Source organism: Oncorhynchus kisutch, linkage group LG12 (genome assembly GCF_002021735.2).
Source record: "Oncorhynchus kisutch isolate 150728-3 linkage group LG12, Okis_V2, whole genome shotgun sequence".
Classification (NCBI taxonomy): Eukaryota; Metazoa; Chordata; class Actinopteri; order Salmoniformes; family Salmonidae; genus Oncorhynchus; species Oncorhynchus kisutch.
The window spans coordinates 52,540,904-52,563,504 of record NC_034185.2 but is presented as its reverse complement, the minus strand read 5'-3'; the positions used below and the strand labels follow the sequence as shown (position 1 = coordinate 52,563,504).

General features: G+C 43.0%; 1 protein-coding gene and 1 long non-coding RNA gene across 3 annotated transcripts; one reads left to right on the top strand and one right to left on the bottom strand.

The window, feature by feature from the left end:
* Positions 1-1,033: 1,033 nt before the first annotated feature.
* LOC109901204 (zinc finger protein 500-like) lies at positions 1,034-21,689 on the top strand. Of its 2 annotated transcripts, XM_031836601.1 has the most exons (6): positions 1,034-1,526; positions 1,887-2,017; positions 10,619-10,783; positions 11,832-11,943; positions 12,165-12,283; positions 20,659-21,689. In XM_031836601.1, exons 1-6 carry the CDS (start codon positions 1,262-1,264, stop codon positions 21,433-21,435), a joined length of 1,569 nt encoding a protein of 522 aa, XP_031692461.1. In that variant the 5' UTR covers positions 1,034-1,261; the 3' UTR covers positions 21,436-21,689. The 2 variants fall into 2 exon arrangements, with proteins under 2 accessions (XP_031692461.1, XP_020352847.2); XM_020497258.2 differs by lacking the exon at positions 20,659-21,689 and having other exon boundaries at positions 12,165-13,468.
* On the bottom strand, positions 12,215-19,475 carry LOC116376447 (uncharacterized). The gene is made up of 3 exons (XR_004211808.1): positions 19,410-19,475; positions 19,269-19,295; positions 12,215-12,316 (listed from the first exon to the last, which is right to left on the bottom strand). It is a non-coding gene; the product is annotated as an uncharacterized LOC116376447 (long non-coding RNA).
* Positions 21,690-22,601: the final 912 nt, after the last annotated feature.

The window sequence follows — 22,601 nt, the reverse complement described above, 5'->3', positions numbered from 1 at the left end:
AGTCAATGAGGACCTGCTGATATCCAGTGTTGCTGGTGGGAGAGACTGGACCTCTGAAGCAGATGGTCACAAAACATGGCCCCGGATCAGAACCCTGGATCAGGAACCGTCGCTCTTCTTTCCCCGAGTTATAACCAGGACCCAACCACGAGGGACAGAGACTCCACCAACACACAGAACACACGCAGTGGACAGGTGGACTGAACAACCTCAGTCCTGGTGGTCATCAGAGAGACAGAGGCTCCAGTCAGGAATCCAGTCTGCAGCCCAGACCCTTCTCTTTACAGTCTCAGTGCAGGGATGATACAAACACTACAGTATCCATGATGAACAGAGCAGGTCACCCTGGGGTTCAGCCTTCACAGAGAGTGGTGGGAGAACCCCCTGGTGGTAGTCTATCAGCAAGTCTGTCTCGTCCTTCAGGATCTCATCTAATGCCTGGTGAATGGGTTAATAGAAGACCTGGGTCTGGACCAGAGTCTAGTCTTCCTCAGTTACCTCGTGGTTATCCCACCAATACAGACAGGGTCAGCATGGGTGTTTACCACAAGTGGTACCTAGCCTATAACACAGCACATAATCCCAACAAAACCCAAACAATGGCAAGAGGTCAAGGAGGGAGCTCAAAGTTTAGTTTTACGCAGGGGATATCTGGGAACCAATTTTTGGCTGACATATTATAGTTATCATGTGAAGTGTCTTGGGGTGAGAGGGTAATTAAATTCACACCCCTCATTAGCTTGTTACTTGAAACAGGCCTGTGTAAATACCTGTTTTAGAGAGACGGTAAACCGAGGCTAGAACAAGGATAGCTTAATATTTACCGTACTGAGGTGATGTAAATGGAATAAGTCATATTACTTTCTACACTATTCTTGTCAATACAGTTATTTTTAAAGAAGTCTGTGGTGAGCTTGAAATATACTGATCATAGTACATTTGATTTGTAATGTAATTAGCAGTACCGTAATTCAAAGAACAGGCCGCATATATTTTTCATTTAACCACACCCTTTCAGCAACGACGCCAACCAATAATATCCTTTCTCTTCTGTGTAAACAAAAGTGAACAGTGACTTAGAACAATTTCCACATTAGCGTTTTTATTGTTGTTATTTAGACGTTTATTAACACCCTGTAACTTAAAATATGACTAATTTAACTGCACAGCTTCACATACTTACCCCCAGGTAGTGTTTAATTCACGTTGGAGACAGGACTTGGTTGATAGATGTTATCTAGGTAACGCTAGCTAGCGAACAATGGCTAACGTTAAATTTATGGTTTTTCACACTCAAATAGCCTCTATAATGGAGGTGCTAGCGAATGCAGCCGTGGAAGATATCTGCAAACTCGTAGACGACGATTATGCAGTGTTTCGTTTGGAAATAACTCAAAGCCAGAAAGAAAACCGGGTATTGCGGAGGAAACTACAGCTTCAGGAACAGAAGGTATCACGGGAGCGCTTCCTCTCCAGTCGTCCCAGAAATGTCAAGAGCCTTGACAGATACAGAGGAATGGCTAGAGGTAGGCCCGTTCCCCTCTGCGCATGTTTGACTGCAGATGCGTTTACCATAGATATGGTTAACCAGAATTGGGTCTTGGTCAGTTTTGGGATAGTATGCAATAATTCCCTTGATTACTAAACTAACAAATATCATATTCTAACCAGATTCTTTATTTAATGCATTTCCTATTATTTACTAAATGAAAATAATGTGATGCTTGGAACATAATACATTGATCAATACATAATATATCAAGAAGTTATAGGAATTGTTACCTTACATCCTGGGCAATTCTAGACAGTGTCAATAGTGTACGATATACCGTTGAGCATTGATAGTAGTTAACCCAACCACCTCTTCTTCCCAATCGCTCTCTCAGGTGAAGGACATCTCACTGGAGGCCACAGGAGCTTTGTGAAGCCAGCGGGACACAATACATGGAGAGATGACCAACCAATCACCATTGATGAGGGGAGTGGAACCTCAACCCAGCACGTTATCATGATAGAGGTTAGTGTCATAGTATTGCATCAAAATGACAGTATATCAAATGTGGCCAGTTTATTTCAGAAAGGCTCACCGCAGCTATTCACTTGCTTACACGTACATCCTTATTTATCTGCCATAGGGGAGCTTGGAGACTTCCCAATGACATAGTAATCCAATTAAACTCATGTACCAGTAACAGGTTTGTGACAAATGTAAAGCATTTGTTAATGTTTATACAGCCATGTTTTAAAAGCTAATTTACACAATAAGATAAAAATCCTGTAATGTACAATGCAGATATGGTCCTGCAAATGACCACTAGGGGGCAATGCAGTTCAGTATACCGCAGTCATGGCTACCAAACAGCACTCACCTCACTGCTGTCCCCCACCCACTCAGCAACGATGGTAGTTAATTCCGTTTTTTGGTTCTCTGCTGTGTGCCTCTCCACATATGGACTTGGTATTTTACTAAATAGGGCTACCTTCTGTATACCAGGGCTTTCCAACCCTGTTCCTGGAGAGCTACCCTCCTGTAGGTTTTCGCTCCAAACCTAATTGTAATTAACCTCATTCAGCTTATCAACCAGCTAATTATTAGAATTAGGTGTGCTATAGTACTGTTGTACAAACACCTACAGGATGGTAGCTGTCCAGGAACCGGGTTGGAGAGCCCTGCCTTAGAATGTAAATTGTCATAGTCGAGGCAACATCACCCTGACCCTCAACACAGGGGCCCCATAGGGGTGTGGGTGCGCTTAGTCCCCTCCTGTACTCCCTGTTACCCACGACTGAGTGGCCACGCACAACTCTCAACACCGTCATCAAGTTTGCTGGCGACATGACGGTGATAAGCCTGATCACCAGCGACGATGAGAAAGCCTACAGGATGGAGGGCAGTGATGTGTGGTGCCAGGACAACAACCTCTCCATCAACGTCACGCCCCCATACACGTCAACGGGGCCGAGAGCATCAAGTTCCTCTGTGCCAAATCACTAAAGACTTAAAGTAGTCCACTCACGTGCATAGTAGTGAAGAAGACTCTTTCCCCTCAGGAAGTTGAAAAGGTTTGGTATGGGCCCACAAATCCTCAGTTATAGGTACGCTTGTAATTGTTAAGGACTGGGGAGTTTTTCAGGATAAAAAATAAATGGAATGGAGCTAAGCACAGTCAAAGTCCTAGAGGAAAACCTGGTTCAGTGTGCTTTCCACCAGACACTGGGACATGAATTCACCTTTCAGCAGGACAATAACCTAAAACACAAGGCCAAATCTACACTGGAGTTGCTTACCAAGAAGACTGAATGTTCCTGAGTGGCAGAGTTAGTTTTTACTTAAATCTGCTAGTAAATCTATGGTAAGACTTAAATGTTGTCTAGCAATGATCAATAACCAACTTGACAGAGATTTTTAAAGTAATAATGTGCAAATAGTGTACATTCCAGATGTGCAAGGCTCTTAGACTTACCTAGAAAAGGAGACTGCCAAAGGAGATTCTAACATGTATTGACTCAGTGATGTGAATACTTATGTAAATTAGATATTTTTAAAGGCACTGTATGTCTAGATTTCTTTGGTTGTGTTGTTTTTATTTCACATGTGTGTAGTTCAGTCCTTGAGCTGTTCTGTGTTTTGTGTGGTCCCCAGGAAGAGTAGCTGCTGCTTCAGCAACAGCTAATGAGGATCCTAATAAAATACTATCTGCATTTACCCAATTGAGCTAATCATTAGCTAGATCCCAAATGTGATCTTTTTACTAGTTTGCATCATATAGAATTGTATTACCCAAAGAACGAGCATAAACACAGTGAATATAATGTAGGCTAGTGATGTGCGGGTTGACTCATAACCCGCAGTGCCCGTGGGAGTCCGACCGATATTGATTTGATTGGGCCGCCTAACAAAAAGAGATCAAGGACAAAGGAGGGCTATTATTATTATGCATAATTTGACAATTTAAAACGGTGTAAAAAATTGGTATTATATAATACCAGAGAGACTGTTATAACAAACAAAAAAGTGTAAAGCTTTTATTACAGCATGGCAAAGATTATAAAACAGGCAAATTTGGAAAATTGTTGCTTGAGACTTGGTGCTCACGGAATGATTAGGCTATTAATTAAACAAACACTCAAAGCAGGATCTGTATTATTTCTGTAGAAAGACAGTACCTGTCAAGTTTGGACACACCTACAAGGTTTTTTTCATAATTTTTACTATTTTCTCCATTGTAGAATAATACTGAAGACATCAAAACTATGAAATAACACATATGGAATCATGTAGTAACCCCCCAAAAAAGTGTTAAACAAATCACAACATATGAGATTCTTCAAATAGCCACCCTTTGCCTTGACATCTTTGCACATTGTCTCTCAACCAGCTTCATGAGGTAGTCACCTGGAATGCGTTTCAATTAACAGTTGTGCCTTCTTAAGCTAATTTGTCATTTCTTTCCTTCTTAATGCATTTGAGCCAATCAGTTGTGTTGTGACAAGGTAGGGGTGATAGCCCTATTTGGTAGAAGACCAAGTGCATATTATGGCAAGAACAGCTCAAATACGCAAAGAGAAACAACAGTCAATCTGGAAAGTTAGAAGAACTTTGAAAGTTTCTTCAAGTGCAGTCGCAAAAACCATCAAGCGCTATGAAGAAACTGTCTGTCTCTCATGAGGACCGGCACAGGCAAGGAAGACCCAGAGTCACCTCTGCTGCAGAGGATAAGTTCATTGGAGGTACCAGCCTCAGAAATTGCAGCCCAAATAAATTCTTCAGAGATCAACATCAACCGTTCAGAGGAGAGAATCAGGCCTTTGTAGTCGAATTGCTGCAAAGAAACCACTACTAAAGGACACCAATAAGAAGAGACTTGCTTGGGCCAAGAAACATGAGCAATGGACATTAGACCGGTGGAAATCTCTCCTTTGGTCTGGAGTCCAAATTCGAGATTTTTTATTCCAAACGCTGTGTCTTTGTGAGACGCAGAGTAGGTGAATGGATGATATCCGCATGTGTGGTTCCCACCGTGAAGCATGGAGGTGGTGTGATGGTGCTTTGCTGGTGACACTGTCAGTGATTTATTTAGAATTCAAGGTACACTTAACCAGAATGGATACCACAGCATTCTGCAGCAATACGCCATCCCATCTGGTGTGCACTTAGTGGGACTATCATTTCTTTTTCAACAGGACAATGACCCAACACACCTTCAGGCTGTGTAAGGGCTATTTGACCAAGACGGAGAGTGATGGAGTGCTGCATCAGATGACCTGGCCTCCACAATCATCTGACCTCAACCCAATTGAGATGGTTTGGGATGAGTTGGGCCGCAGAGTGAAGGAAAAGCAGCCAACAAGTGCTCAGCATATGTGGAAGCATTCCAGGTTAAGCTGTTTGAGAGAATGCCAAGAATGTGCAAAGCTGTCAAGGCGAAGGGTAGCTACTTTGAAGAATATAAAATACCAAATAATATTTTGATTTGTTTAACACTTTTTTTAGTGATTCCATGTGTGTTATTTCATAGTTTTGATGCATTCACTATTATTCTACATTGTAGAAAATAGTCCAACCAAAGAAAAACTCTTAAATGAGTAGGCGTGTTCAAACTTATGACTGGTACTGTATATGGATGATTCATAAAGCCAGGCACATTTAACGGTTAGGCTGTTGATTATAGACCTAATTAATTTAGTTTCCTCTCTCCTCGATTAAGTCAAGGGCTTTTTTCTCATCTCTGCCGCTGCCTCCGCCACATTGTTCTCAACACCAATATGCTGGTTAATTGAGCTATTATGCACATACAGTTGAAGTCGGACGTTTACATAAACCTTTGCCAAATACATTTAAACAGTTTTTCACAATTCCTGACAATTAATCCTCGTAAAAAGTCTGTCTTAGGATCACCACTTTATTTTAAGAATGTGAAATGTCAGAATAATAGCACAGTGTTTTTCTTTCATCACATTCCCAGTGGGTCAGAAGTTTACATACTCTCAATTAGTATTTGGTAGCATTGCCTTTAAACCAATTGTGCTATTGTGTGTGTTTTTTGCAAGTTATTTTGTACATAATGTTTCTGCCACAGTCTGTTATGACTGAAAGGAGCTTCTGGATATCATAACAGCGATTACTCACCTGGTACTGGACAAAAAAAAAATCTTTAACATGTCAGATGCAAAGGATTTACTTAAGACACCGAACATGGCCCAAATCCCCATCATTCGCATGAAGAGATGGAGGTATAGGGGACGTAGGTCAGGGTTCCTTGTAAGAATCTGACAGCGAGTGAGTAATCCCCCGCCTACCATCAGTCCTATTAGTCAACGTGCAATCATTGGATAATTAACTAGATGAGCTCTGATCAAGACTATTCTACCCAAGGGACAATAACTAATATATCTTATGTTTCACCGAGTCATGGTTGAACGACTGGGTTTTCCAGGCATTGGCAAGATAGAACAGCTGCCTCCGATAAGACAAGGGGTGTCGGTCTATTTGTCAATAACTGCTGGTGCACAAAATATATTAAGGAAGTCTTGAGGTTTTGCTCGCCTGAGGTAGAGTATCATGATAAGCACTATTTCCCAAGAGAGTATCTATATTTTTCGTAGCTGTCTACTTACCACCACAAACCGATGCTGGCACTAAGACCACACTCAACAAGTTGTATATGGCCATAAGTAAACAAGAAAATGCTCATCCAGAGGGAGCACTCCTTGTGGCCGGGGACTTTAATATAGGGAACCTTAAATCTGTTTTACCTCATTTCTAACAGCGTGTTACATGTGCAAACAGAGAGAGGAGAAAAAAAAACTATCAAATCTGAACATAATTCTATACTCGTGATTGCTGTTTACAAGTAAAAACTAAAAAAGGAAGTACCAGTGATTCGTTCAATGTGGAAGTGGTCAGACGACGCAGATCCGTAACTTCTTATGGCTGCAATCCCGTTAACAGGAGCGATATGACAACAGCCAGTCAAAGTGCAGGGCGCCAATTTCAAAACATAAAAAATCTTATTAAGAATTAATAAGTTTGAGGAATTAAGATTCCTCAAACATACATGTATCTCATAACATTTTAAAGCTAATCTCGTTAATCCCACCACAGTGTCTGATTTTCAAATGTGCTTTACAGCAAAAGCACCACAAACGATTGTTAGGTCACCACATAACCACAGAAACACAGCAGTTTTTCCAGAAAAAGATTTCAGACAGAGTCACAAAAACCACAAATAGAGATAAGATGAATCACTAACCTTTGATCATCTTCATCAGATGACACTCATGGGACTTCATGTTAGACAATAGACATGTCAGATTTTTAAAAGGCTTTTCGGCGAAAGCATAAGAAGCTATTATCTGATGATAGCACAACAGTCAACAAAGAGGGTAGCATATTTCAACCCTGCAGGCGCTACACAAAACGCAGAAATAAAATATGCATTACCTTTGGCGAGCTTCTTTTGTTGGCACTCCAATATGTCCCATAAACATCACAATTGGTCCTTTTGTTCAATTTAAAATATATTTATCCAAATGTCAATTTATAAAGCGCGTTTGATCCAAAATGCGCAACGTGACTACAAAATATTTCAAACTACTTTTGTAATACAACTTTATGTATTTTTAAACGTTAATAATCGATCAAATTGTAGACGGGTCTATCTGTGTTCAATACAGGAAGACAACAAACCACGCTACTTTTCACGTCTTGCACACTCTCAACAGTGTTAACCAGTTCCTAGATGGCCGTACTTCTTCATTGCACAAATGAATAACCTCAACCAAATGCAAAGACTGGTGAAATCCAGTGGAAGCGGTAGGAACTGAAAACCAGTTCCTAAGAAATATCGTTTGCCAACGACAACTCACTGAACAGACAGGGACCTAAAAAAAGAACATTCTGAACGGTTAGTCCTCGGGGTTTTGCCTGCTACCTAAGTTCTGTTATACATAGACATGATTCAAGAAACTTCAGAGTGTTTTCTATCTAAATCTACTAATAATATGCATATCTTATATTCTTGGCATGAGTAGCAGGAAGTTGAAATTGGGCACGCTATTTATCCAAAAGTGAAAATGCTGCCCCTATCCCAAAGATGTTACAGAAATACTCATCATAATCTGAGAAGGCGCTCAGAAGTAAAAATCACAAATCACGATGGCGTCAACATAAACAAGAAATTGCATTATAAATATTCCCTTACCTTTGATGATCTACATCAGAAAGCACTCCAGGAATCCCAGGTCCACAATAAATGTTTATTTTGTTCGATAATATCCGTTATTTACGTTGAAATGCCTTCTTTTGTTAGCACGTTTGGTATACATATCCAAACGCTCATTCTGGTCAGTGTTACATCCGACAAAAACTTCAAAAAGTTATATTACAGGTCGAAGAAACATTTCAAACTAAGGACAGAATCAATCATTAGGATGTTAACATATAGCTTCAATAAAGTTCCAACCGGAGTATTCCTTCGTGTCTTCATGAGCAATGGAACACAAGTGGGTACCATTAGGAATAACCGTGATCAGAAAATGGCTGCTTCTCAGACACCTGATACATTCTGCTCTCATTCACTCCCACAACAACGTGGAAGTCTCATTCAAATTTCTATTGATGGTTGACATCTAGTGGAGCCCCTAGGCAGTGCAACATAATTAATATCTCAAGGGGATTTCATTGGGGACTCTGGTGAATGCATGCAAAGCTCAGATTTCTCACTTCCTGTTTTGATTTCTCCTCAGGATTTTGCCTGCCATATGAGTTCTGTTAAAGTCACAGACATCATTCAAACAGTTTTAGAAACTTTAGAGTGTTTTCTATTCAATACTAATAATAATATGCATATATTAGCAACTGAGACTGAGGAGCAGGCCGTTTACTCTGGGCAACTTATTCATCCATGCTACTCAATACTGCCCCCCAGCCATAAGAAGTTAAGCTACAGGACTGTTTTGCTAGCTCAGACTTGAATATGTTCAGGGATTCTTCCGGCATTGAGGAGTACACCACATCAGTCGCTGGCTTCATCAATAAGTACATCTGACGTCATCCCTACAGTGACCGTACGTACATACCCCAACCAGAAGCCATGGATTACAGGCAACATCCGCATCCGCTAAGTGGTACATCTGCCGCTTTCAAGGATTGGGACCCTAACCCGGACACTTAAGAAATTCTGCTATGCCCTCCGACGAACCATCAAAAACAGCAAAGCGTCAATACAGGAAGGACTAAAATCCTACTATACCGGCTCCGATGCTCGTCAGAGCATGCAAACTATTACGGACAACAAAGGGAAGCACAGCCACGAGCCACCCAGTGACACGAGCCTACCTGACGAGCTAAATTACTTCTATGCACACTTGGAGGTAAGCATGAGAGCACCCGCGGTTCCGGACGACTGTGTGATCACACACTCCGTAGCCAATATGAGTAAGACCTTTAAATAGGTCAACAGTCACAAGGCCACACATCCAGACGGATTAAGAAAAGACATGTACTCCGAGCATGCGCTGACCAACTGGCAAGTCTTCACTGACATTTTCAACCTGTCCCTGACCGATTCTGTAATACCAACATGTTTCAAGCAGATCACCATAGTCCCTGTGCCCAAGAACACCAAGGTAACCTGCCTAAATGACTACCGACCTGTAGCACTCACATCTGTAGCCATGAAGTGCTTTGAAAGGCTGGTCATGGTCAACACCATCCCAGAGACCCTAGACCCCACTCCAATTTGCATACCGCACCAACAGATCCACAGATGACGCAATCTCCATTGCACTCCACACTGGCCTTTCCCACCTGGACAAAAGGAACACCTACATGAGAATGCTTTCATTGACTACAGCTTAGCATTCAACACCTTAGAGCCCTCAAAGCTCATCTCTAAGCTAAGGATCTTGGGATTAAACTCATCCCTCTGTAACTGGATCCTGGACTTACTGACAGGCTGCCCCCAGGTGGTAAGGGTAGGTAACAACATATCTGCCACACTGATCCTCAACACGGGGGCCCCTCAGGGGTGCGTGCTGTACTCCCTGTTCACCCATGACTGCATGGTCAAGCACGACTCCAACACCATCATTAAGTTTGCTGACGACAACAGTCTGATCACCGACAATGATGAGACAGCCTACAGGGAGGAGGTCAGAGACAACATCTCCCTCAACGTGTTCAAGACAAAGGAGATGATCGTGGACTACAGGAAAAGGAGGGCCAAGCATGCCTCCATTCTCATCGACAGGACTGTAGTGGAGCAGGTTGAGAGCTTCAAGTTCCTTGGTGTCCACATCATATCTGATCTCACCCTATTCTGCATACACCAGACAGCACTTTATAACCAATATACACTTACTAAATATACCTACACATGAAACACCTACTGTACACATCAAAACAGTCGTCCAATTTGTCTGATGTTGACTTGACTTATCACAGCAGACTTATTTTTACCCACATCATTTATGTCCACCATGATGTATTTAACAACAAAGTAATTATGTAACTACCATATAGGACTCACACGTAGTGGGGATGGGTAAACACTCCATGTTGATTATCTGTGTGTATGTCCCGGAGGGAGTGTAATCTGTATCACCTCTCTTCCAGGAGGAGGAGGGTCCAGAGGGGGTGCTGGTGAAGGAGGAGGGGTGTGAGGAGGGTCTGGGGAACCCTCAGGGGACAATGGTCATGGAGGACAACCAGACTACACCTCCTCCTGAACTCACAGAAGTACCAGCTGAGCAGCACAGGACGACACACAGTCTCACTGAGGTGAGCCCACTGAAATACTGTCTGAATAGTTTTTGGTCAGGGCTCGTATCCACAAAGCCTCTGAGTAGGAGTGCTAATCTAGGATCAGTTTTGCCTTTTAGATCATAGTTTATTCATTATGTCGACAAGTCATTCAGCACTTCCAATTTGAGATGCTTTGTAGATGCGGGCTCAGGTCTAGATTAATTCGGTCTATTATCAAACCATTAAAGAGTGTCAAGTAAACCAATCAACTAACATGTTTGCATAGCAATCCCTCATTGCCAAATCAGAAGATATTCCATAGCAGGGAGCAAATATATAATATTTTGGTAACACTTTACTTGACACCAAGCATCGTAACGTTATGACACGGTCATATCCATGTAATATGTCATAACAGCTGACATAACTTGTCATATGGTCATAACACTGTCATGACACATATTTACACTTGACATATTACATTGTATGGCACATAAATGTCAAAACGCACATTTATTCAACTGTGTTTTGGCAAGTTTTTAAAAAAACAATTTCAAACATCCTTTGTCATGTTTTTGTTTTAAGTAACTTGTAGAAAATACACTGACACGGTCATGAGGCATGACCATTGTGTGTCACTTTACTTGGACCAAGAAAAAACACTGACAAGAAGCTTTATGACCATCAAATAAGCCAGATAGGCCTATCATGTACATGCCCTTATGTCAGTCATCAGTCAAAAAGAGGGTGTCTTGTCCTGCTCCTGTATTCATCCCAGTCATCAGCAACAGCACATTGGGGAAGGTGCATGTCTGACATCAATGTGTGCGCAATTACAATAATAATTTAATTTGGCCAATTTCAGAAAATGTTCTAGGTAGGATTTGTGCGTTTTGACACTCGTATGTAGGTGCCATAACCAGCCATAAAATAATGCAATATGTCACAAGAGTATGTGTTATGACCATAACTTGTCATGTCAGCTGTTATTACACGACATGGTTATGGCCGTGTTATGCTAGGTGTCAAGTAAAGTGTTACCCAGATTTATTGAGCCAACATCCTCTCACACTATCTCTTACAGTCAATAGACATGGAGGATGGGAAGCCTGATCTGCTGTTAGTCAAAGAGGAGACAATAGAGGATGGACCAGAGAGCATTGATCTGCTGAGTGGACTAAATATGGGGGAGCAAGGTAAGGGAGAAATACATATAGCCTACATACAGTAATAGATCTACAATGGGAATAGTGATGCGCCCGGCTATTATTTTTCTTAATTCAAAAAATTAAATCAATACAACTTATGTTTACATACAAAAACACATATTATAATGTATGGACTTGACAACAAACAAATCCATATGTAGTGTTCTCTTCCATATTTGTAAAGTCTATTTTCGAACCTCTTCCTGCAGGTGATTGGATGGAGGCTAAAAGAGGAGACTGTGCGGCCATCTTCGATTCCCAGACCCAGACTGGTGCAGCCAAGGGCCGAGGGGATGACATCACTGAGCAGGCCAGGACCAGAGGCGAGGTCAGTGGATGGGACAGCGTCCTCAACTCTGGGCTGGGGAACAACACTGTTAACTACAACCAGAAACAGACAGTCGAACACAAAACACAAACTGAATTTAGTCTCCATGACAACAGACTGGCTGAGACCAGGGCGAGGTGTAGATTTGGTCTGCAGGGACAGGGAGGTGTCCGAATGCATCAAAAGAGAACAGACACAGACTCTACTAGCGATGCTCCGTCCTGCTCCTATAGTTGTGATTCACAGAGACTGATGGCGCCTCAGGTTAACCCCCTAACAGGTGCTACCTTCAGCCTGCCTTATATAGGATCTATCAACTGGAACATGGACCCTGTGACAACACAGACACTCCCTGGCCTTCATCCTCCTCACACTCTCCTAATGTTAAACCAGACCTCAGACAATGCCAGTGTCTCAACACTTAATAGCTACACAAGCCCATTGACAAATGACAGTAGTAGTAGTAGTAGTGCCATCAGTAGATCCGGTGGCAAAGAGAAGCGCTTCCCGTGTTCATTCTGTGGGAAAGCCTTCAGTTTCCCCAAACACGTGGAGATCCACCAGAGGATGCACACGGGGGAGAAACCATTCAGCTGTAGCCAGTGTCACATGCGCTTTGCCCAGGCTGGCCACCTGAAGAGGCACCAGAGAGTCCACACAGGGGAGAAACCCTACAGCTGCCCCCAATGTGAGAAGAGGTTCTCCCGCCAGCCCCAGCTGAAGAGGCACCTGAAGGTCCACACAGGAGAAAAGCCGTTCGCCTGTACGCACTGTGGGAAGAGGTTCTCAGAGAGGAGCTCTCTCAGGATACACCAGCAGAAAATGCACACAGCCCATGTATAGAGTATAGTGACATGTAATGTAGTACTAGTTAGTTTGTAGTTCATTCTGTTGGTTTAGGATGTAGTAGGGAACTGGATGAGGTAGAATGAGTATGAGGCAGAGTAGATGATATGGTGATGGTGTCTGTACAAATGCTTCACTGATGAAGAGTGACAAACTTTGTCCCTTTCAGGTTGATGCTGGTGTTTTATAATAAGGAAATGATAGTGCCTTAATTAATGTTTACATTAAATAAAGTAGTAATGTGTAATGTTGAACCTTTCCCAACATTTATTTTATCAAAGCGAGGTTACTAGATTTACAGAAGTTATTCTACACTGAATAAAAATAAATGCAACAAGATTTTACTGTTTATACGGAAATCAGTTAATATAAATAAATTAGTTAGTCCCTAATCTAAGGATTTCACATGACTAGGAATCAGTGTTGTGTTCTAGACCACCTAAAGCGAGACCGATTCAAGACCAAGACCGGAGAAAAATTGAGTCCAATTCAACACCATGATTGTAATTGTCAAATCTCCACCATTGTAAGAGTTCAAAATGTCCAGTATTTCTGTGTTCATATTTCAGAAGAACATGTGGATTCTTTAGACATTCAGAAAAGGTGAAAAAATGCATGCAGAGGGAAAATAGAGCCACTACAAATTATTACTAACCCAAACAATGAAGATCTTCTACGCCTAAGGATCTCAAGCACTGAGATGCAGCGCCACTCGGGAGCCCCAGAGTATTTATAACATATTTATAATGATAATAATAATTCTAATTACATTATTTTCAATGATATTGATTTAATCTATTACTAAGTAAGCCATTGGCTAGGCCACCAGAAGCTAGACAGAAAGGATCTGCCATTCAACTACATTTTGGCGTGACAGTGTAAACAACCAATCACATTTTGAATTGTAATGGGTGGGACTGTTTTTACAAAAAAAACATATGGAAACGTCTGCCTTCTCAAAGGCCAGCAGCAGGTCACAGCGGAATAGGGAGCAGTAGTTCTCAGTCTAGCCAGCTATCTTTTGTTGTAGGCTAGTTTGCAGTGGCTGCAGCATTGTTATTGAAGATGTTGCTAATTTGTTAGCTTCTCACTTATCAAGAATAACTTTCAACAAGAAGTTAAGTTTCAAATGATCATCAACTGGTGAGTGGGACAGTTTTTTATTGGAGCTCACTTGCTTTTCTTAGCCATTTCTTTGAAAATAACTTGTGTGAAACATTGTTGCATTTAAACTTTAGTTCACCGGCTACTTTGTGTGTTAAATGTTTTTTGCAATGGGAAGTAGTAGTTGTACATTTCGATTAGGAAATGCTTTGCCTAATGGTTGTGTTTTTGTACTCTTATGATTGGGAACTACTAGCTTATTATGTCAGTGTCAATGGACTGCTTATCTTTAACATCATGCTGTGTGCGACTGATGTCTTTCCATCGGCCCTATGTGGTGATGCCTGGAGAAGTGGGTATCCTCAAATTTTCCCAAACGGCCTGCCCAGTGGAGGCAAGGCACCCTATGTTTTCCTGTGGTTTTTAATTAGTATTCCTATATATTTTTCAGATTTGCACTCTCAATCACACCATTTTTTTTTTAAAGAAAAAGACAAATGTTATTTTCTTAGTCCACAACGATGCTTAAACCACATCCTGAGACCATTTTGTAGGTCTGGGAAAAAAGTATTTGAGGTGAGGAGTATTTTTAATAATAGTAATAATGTATTATTTTATCTGATTAGATGGGCATGATGACTGAATTGTGCGTCAGAAATAGCCTACTAACCAAGACTTTTTCCAATACCTGGTTTGCATACCCATTTACTTGTAGATCATAAGTTTAAACGTCTTTCCTACCTACCCTACCGGCTACCGATGTCATTCTTATGCGACCTGCTCCATGCCAAAACCAGTTGAGAGCTGTACCCTCTTGCTGCCTGCAGACGATATACTTCTGAAACTAGGCTGTGCGATTGTGTAGGCTACTTTGTGCATGATCTCTCTATTGTACTACATAACTGATATGTCGTATACCTCCACTCCACTACTTTAATAGGCATCAATGGGGATTAAGAAGTGAGTATACGAAATGCCCAAAAGTGCACTCCTACATGAGTGCGCTGGTATTACCATTGCTGTCCTTTCAGCATCACGAACCTCTCATACACTGAAGGTCCAATAGGTTCGCCACTAAAGGCCTAGGTCCACTAGATTCGCCACTGCGCAAACATGTCTATAATAGATATAAAGACTGCAGGTATTAATGTTTCAAGAAAGGAGGGTATATATATTTGGCCTGGAAAAGCGTGTTACGGAGTCTAGTTGATAGGTAATCAACGAGCTGGGTTGTTCCCCGGACCCTGTATGTAGGGACTTGTACAATGCTTGAACATGGCTATTGAACTTGACATTTGTGTCTGTCTTTATTCTTTAATCTAACATACCATGTTTCTGCATGATATCAGAAGTGTCTCGAAAAACCACACGTTTGTTATTTTACAGTATAGGCGCAGTTACGTTCCATATGCGAACACACGCCGTTTCCTACTACTACTGTCACACAAACTGATCAACTCGTCGTTAGCTGGCTAGTTAGCATCACTACCTACCTCGATGGATGAAGGCAAAGATATCTATTCCATCGCTATGGCAGTGAACATTCTGCCACCAAAACCCATGGTTCTCATAGGGGACTGGAATACTAATTGGGACAACTTCAGGGGTGAGTTCGAGGACTATGCGCTGGCGACCGGTCTACATGAAAAATCCAACGAGGTACAAGCGGCAACCCTGAGGAGTTTAATGGGCAGCGATTCCAGGCACATCTACCTGCACAATCTCCCCCACACAGCACAACAACAGGGTGATGGAAAGGCCATACTGGATGCATTGGATAATTACTTCAAACCCGCCAGGAACGTCATTTAGGAGCGGTTCGTTTTTGGAAGCTGCAAACAGGAAGAGGGTGAGTCAGTAAACAACTTTGTAACCCGTTTGAGAGAAAGAGCCGCTACTTGTGAATACGGGGAATTGAAAGATGAACTGATTTGTGACAAAAATAGTACTGGGAATTGCAAATGAGGACATGCGCCGGCGTCTACTAAGAGAGATAGGCTTAACATTAGTAACTGCCATTGAAATGTGCCGCACTGCCGATGTCACTGACATGAGAATGAGAGCAATGGAAATCGAAACCCAACGCACTGACGTTGATACTGTTCACACTGTTGCCAGGCAAACATTCAGACAAAACCAATCGAGGCAGAGTAATTCACCACAAACGGTTAATACAGACAGCCCATAGTATGCAAATACTGTGGAAATGCACACGCAAGAAACAGAGCACTGCCCTGCCTATGGAAAACCATGCAGAGCTTGTGGAACTAATAATCACTTTGCAAAAGTGTCTCAAAAGCAAAAGAAGGGTGAGTAAGGGCAAGATTCACTTTGTTGATGTCACTCAGTGTTCAGAACAGTGAAAGTGACATGTACATGCATGAATCCATTGGGGCTGTATACTCAAGAGGGAAGAAATGGTTTGTGGCACTACGATTACACAACAAGTTGCAACAATGTCAACTGGATTCCGGTGCTACATGCAACGTAATGAGCGACAAAGACAAAAATCAACCTGGCACCTGACACACATCTCTTGCCCAGCGGTATTAGACTAAAGCTGTACTCAGGAGAGCTAATGAGCTCTATGGGCATCTTTGAGACCCATAGCTGTAGTTTGAGATCGTGAAAACCAGTCAACATCCTCTCCTCTCACGCTCTACACGCGAACGCCCGGGATGGATGCAGTTCACCATACCAAATGACCTGCACATCACGGAGCTTGTCCAGCAAGGACCCCTCAACTACTCAGCAGATATCACAATGTATTCAACGGGCTTGTTGAATCAGTACCTGGGGAAGTACACTTTGAATTGGATGAGAGCATCACTCTAGTCCAGTGTGCTCCTCGCAATGTGCCCATTGAAATGAAACTGGATGTGAAGGCACAGCTGGACAAGTATGAGGTCGATGGCCACATGACATCTGTGACTGAACCAACTGACTGGATCAGCAATATAGTCATCATAGTGAAAAAGCCTGAGAAGCTGAGGGTCTGCATCGACCCAAGCACTGAAACGCTCCCACTACATCATGCTGACACTGGAGGATGGCCTCTACAAGCTTCCCAAGGCCAGAATGTTAACCTTTGTGGACACCCGAGATGCATTCCTGCAATGCAAGCTGGACCAAGATGGCAGCTTCATGACGACCTTCTGGACCCCCTAGGGTCAGAAACGCTGACTCAAGCTCCCGTTTGGTGTCTCCATGGCGCCTGAGGTATATCAATGCAAGCAGCACGGGTTACTGGCTGTGCTCAAGGGCATTGAACCCATCGCTGATGATGTCCTGGTTGTAAGCTGTGGTGACACAGACGAAGAAGCAGAATGCGATCACAATGTGAAGTTCCTGGCACTGATGGAGTGCTGCCGATCAGTCAAGCTGCGCCTTGGCCTTAAGAAGCCACAGTTCAAGGTGAAAGATGTTAATTTCCATGGCCACATTCTGTTGGCCAAAGCCCTGAAATTTTAGCCAACAGTCAGAGCGATCCTCGACATGCCAAACCCGTCTGATGCAAAAGGAGTGCAGCGTCTCATCGGTTTTGCAAAGTTCATATCATACCTATCAGCAGTCTGTGAGCATCTGCACCCGCTGCTGGACAAAGACACACCATGGCACTGGCTACCCAAAAACAAGGCTGCGGTGCAGGATATAATTTCTGGCTTCATCCATGTCAGTGTTGCGCTACTACGACGTTACGAAGCCTATCACAATTCAGAGTGACTCCAGCCAAAGTGGACTTGGATGCTGCCTTATGCAGGCCATCCTGTTGCGTTTGCCTAGAGCGCTCACTCCACAAACAAAACTATGCACAAATTGAGTGAGTGCCACAGCATCGTCTTCTCCTGCCAGCGCGTCCATCACTACTCACATGGTCAAGAGCTGGTCACCTCTGAAACTGACCACAAACCACTCATTGCCATATTCATTAAACCTCTCAATATGCCTAATAGGCTTCACAGCATGCTCCTGACTCTGCAAAACTACAGCCTGAAGGTTCAGGACCAGAGATGTACATCAGTAACACTGTTCTCATTGTTCTCACAGGTTGGCCGTACTTGAAAGAGGAGACACATTTTGAGTTGAGATCAGTGTGCAAAATGTCATCTTGTTTGGAGGTCAGAAGGCCATTATCTCCAAATCACTACATCCAGAGATGCTTACCCGCATACACTCCAGTTATGTTTGAGTTGAGGCATGCTACCGCCAGGCACAGCAGCTGTACCATATGCAACGAGTATGCTCATGAACAGCAAAAGGAAACCATGATGTCGCACAAACTGCCCTCAAGGGCCTGGCAAATCGTCAGCATGGATTTATTCAGCCACAGACAAATAGACTATCATCGTTGATCACTACTCTGACTTTTGGGAAATGTAACTGCTCCCTGACTTGTCTGCAGAGACTGCCATAAAGCGCTGCAAGGCCAGCCTGACAAAAGGCACCACGGACAATGGCCTACAATTCACTGCACAGTTCAAGCGTTTTGCCTCAGAATGGGAGTTTGACCACAAATGACCACTCCAAGGCACCCAAAGGCAAATGGCAAGGCAGGGTCAGCCGTCAAGATTGCAAAAAAAACTGTTACGCAAGGCCTTCCGTGACATCAATGACCCCTGGAAAGCCATCTGAAAGTGGAGGAACACGCCCACTGAAAACATGGACAGCAGCGCAACGCCTTCTGTCCAGTTGTCTGAAGACTACCATCCCTGTAGCTAAAAAGCTTCTTGAGCCCTGTGTTATGGTTGGCATCACAGACAAAATGCAACACAGAATGCAGCTCGCTAACTGCTTCTACGACCGGACTGCTTGAGACCTACCAGAGCTGGAGATGGGTGAAACGATAAGGATGAAACCGCTGCCGGGAGACCACATAGGACTTTTGAGGCTGGGCAAGTCTACAGAGTTGCGTGTCTACAGAGAGTTGCACCACATTCAAACCTGGTGGATGTCGGTGGGTCCCTCCATCGTCGTAAATCGGGTCGATCTGCACGTAGGAAAGCAGACAACAAACCAGAACACACCGTACACTCACCTAGATGAACTGGATCACAGTCCAGGCCTAAGGGAAAGGGGAGCAGAATTGAGACATGAGTCAACTGAGGGTGAGGCTTCTACTCCACCAAGCTCTCCAGCTTGTGACCCTAACTCTACCCCTGTCAGAGCCCATACTTACTTCCGGGTTGGTCGGCTGTGTAAGCCACCGAACAGGCAAGCGACTGTGTTAACTCGTCCTCTTCCTGTTTTTATATATATATATATATATAAAATAAAACAGAGGACAACTGAAGTAAAAAGAAATGTAATGCATTTTCATTTGTTATGACTTGACTGTTAAGAACTTAATGTTGTGCTGTTATGTTTGCACTTTCTATTGAAACAATAAAGTTAGTCTAGTTGATAGGTAATCAACTAGCTGGGCTGTTCCCCGGACCCCATATGTAGGGACTTGTACAATGCTTGAACTTGACATTTGTGTCTGTCTTTAATCTAACATATCATACAGAAACAAACCTGTTTTATGCACTTACTGAATGGAAGCTGATAATTATGAATTTTGTACTCTGCTGGTCTCGAAGAAATTACAAGGCTTCACTGTCTGAGACAGAGTCAAGACTGAGTACAAATGTATCCGACACAGAGACAAGAAAACCACTCAAAATGTGGTCTCGAGACCGGTCTCGAGAACTATAACACTGCTAAGAATACAGATATGAATCTGTTGGTCACAGATACCTTAAAAAAGAAGGGGCGTGGATCAGAAAACCAGTCACTATCTGGTGTGCCATCTGCCCAGTACAATTGAAACAGGGATTCATTCGTGAAGAGCATACTTCTCCAGCATGCCAGTGGCATCGAAGGTGAGCATTTGCCTACTGAAGTTAGGTTGAGACCATGGTGAGGACGACGAGCACGCAGATGAGCTTCCCTCAGACGGCTTCTGACAGTTTGTGCAGAAATTCTTTGATTGTGCAAACCCACAGTTTCATCAGCTGTCCGTCCGGGTGGCTGGTCTCAGATGAAACCACAGCTGAAGAAGCCAGATGTGTAGGTCCTGGGCTGGTGTGGTTACACGTGATCTGCTGATTAATAAATAAGAAATACAAAAATTAAACTCCAGTGGCTCCATATTGATACTTTAATCAGTGTTAGAGATGGGCTTAACTGTGGTTTACATTCTATTATAAAACTGGGTGGTTCGAGCCCTGAATGCTGATTGTCTGAACACCATGGTATATCAGACAGTATAACACGAGGATGACATCACTTATTTTTACTGTTCTAATTACGTTGTAACCAGTTGATAATAGCAATAAGGCATGAAGGGGCATGTTATAGATTTTTTTTCCCATGTTTCTGTGTATTCAGCAAGAGTTTCTTATATCAACCTTTTATTTGCTCTTCTGTACAATTTGTGTTTACAGTCTGCGGTCCATGAGGCCCTGCTGATGCCCAGTGTTGCTGACGGGAGAGACTGGACCTCTGAAGCACCTGGTCACAAACCCTGGCCCCGGATCAGAACCCTGGATCAGGAGCCGTTGCTCTTCCTTCCCAAGTCAGGACCAGGACCGAACCACGAAGGACCGGGACTCCACCACCACCACACCGAACACAACCAGTGGACAGGTGGACTGAACAACCTCAGTCCTGGTGGTCATCAGAGAGACAGAGGCTCCAGTCAGGAATCCAGTCTGCAGCCCAGACCCTTCTCTTCACAGTCTCAGTGCAGGGATGGAGCAGGACCTGGGGCTGATAGAGATAGACCCTCCTGTTCCTACGATACAAAGACCACAGTATCCATGATGAACAGAGCAGGTCACCCTGGGCTTCAGCCTTCACAGAGAGTGGTGGGAGACCCCCCTGGTGGTAGTCTATCAGCAAGTCTGTCTTCTCCTTCAGGATCTTGTCTAATGCCTGTTGAATGGGTTCATAGAAAGCCTGGGTCCAGCCTTCCTCAGCTACCTCATGATTACCCCATGAATACAGACAGGGTCAGGATGGGACGGATTAGGACGGACGCCGACAAGCCGTATGCCTGCCCCACGTGTGGGAAGCGCTTCGCTGAGGCGAGCTATGTGAAGAAGCACCAGACCGTTCACACCAAGGAGAGGCCCTTCAAGTGCAAACTATGTTACAAGAGCTTCTCCTTCCTGAGTAACCTTATCAGACATAGGAGTGTCCACAATGGGGAGAAATCGTAGCAGTGTGGCTTGAGATGTACACAGGGGATATGAGAACCATTCTTTATCTGACATATTATAGTTATCATGTGAAGTGTCTTTGGGTAAGAGGGTAATTAACCACATACCCCTCATTAACCCTTTGTTAACTTGTCATTTGAAATAGGCTTGAGTAAATCTGTTTTTAGAGACAGTAAACCTAAGCTATAATAAGGATAGTTGAATATTAACCTTACTGAGGTGATGTAGATGGAATAAAGTCATTTTCTCTTCTATTCTTGCTAACTCACTGTTCTTTCTAAAAGAGTCTGCACTCAGCTCGAAAGATAGCAATAATAGGAGATTTTGTGTAATGTACACTGAACAAAAATATGAATGCAACATGTTAAGTGTTGATCCCATTTTTCATGAGCTGAAAAACATGTTCCATATGCACAAAAAGCTTATTTCTCTAACATGTTGTCCACAAATTTGTTTACATCCCTGTAAGTGAGCATTTCTACTTTGCCAAGAACATCCAACCCACCTATCCAGGGGGGCATATCAAGAAGCTGATTATCATTATTTTCTCTTCTGCTCTATTCTTGCGAACACACTGTTCTTTAGAGCGTTGGGCCAGTAACCGAAAGTTTGTTGGATCGAATCCCCGAACTGACAATGTAAAAAAATCTGTCCTTCTGCCCCTGAGCAAGGTAGTTAACCCACTGTTCCCTTAGCACGAAAGACGTGGATGTCGATTAAGACAGCCCCCAGCACCTTTCGGATTCAGACACATTTCCGTTAAAGGCATTCAGTTGTACAACTGAGTCGGTATCCCCCTTTCCCTTTGTAAAAAAGTTTGTCACAAAACTTGGCGAGGCCTTCAAATTATGTAAACGCCGCGCACATATACATTCAATAATGACAAACCGTCCCTTTGCAAGTCAGAATGTTTAATAAACTTAATTTGAACTTACTCCGTGGTGTTCGTCCTTCTGTTGGTATACATTTTAGACAAAATATCAACAGGGCAGTGTTATTAACCCGACTTCAAAACACGGATCTTTGTGTGAGGCAATCAAGATTTATTTTGCCCGTGCACAATACGGAAGTACGTGCACACGCGACGTTTTCATGAAACTGAAGTTTGCAGGTGTTTACATGGTTTTGTGCACGTGCCAGGTGATCATAATTTAAAAGGGCAGTAA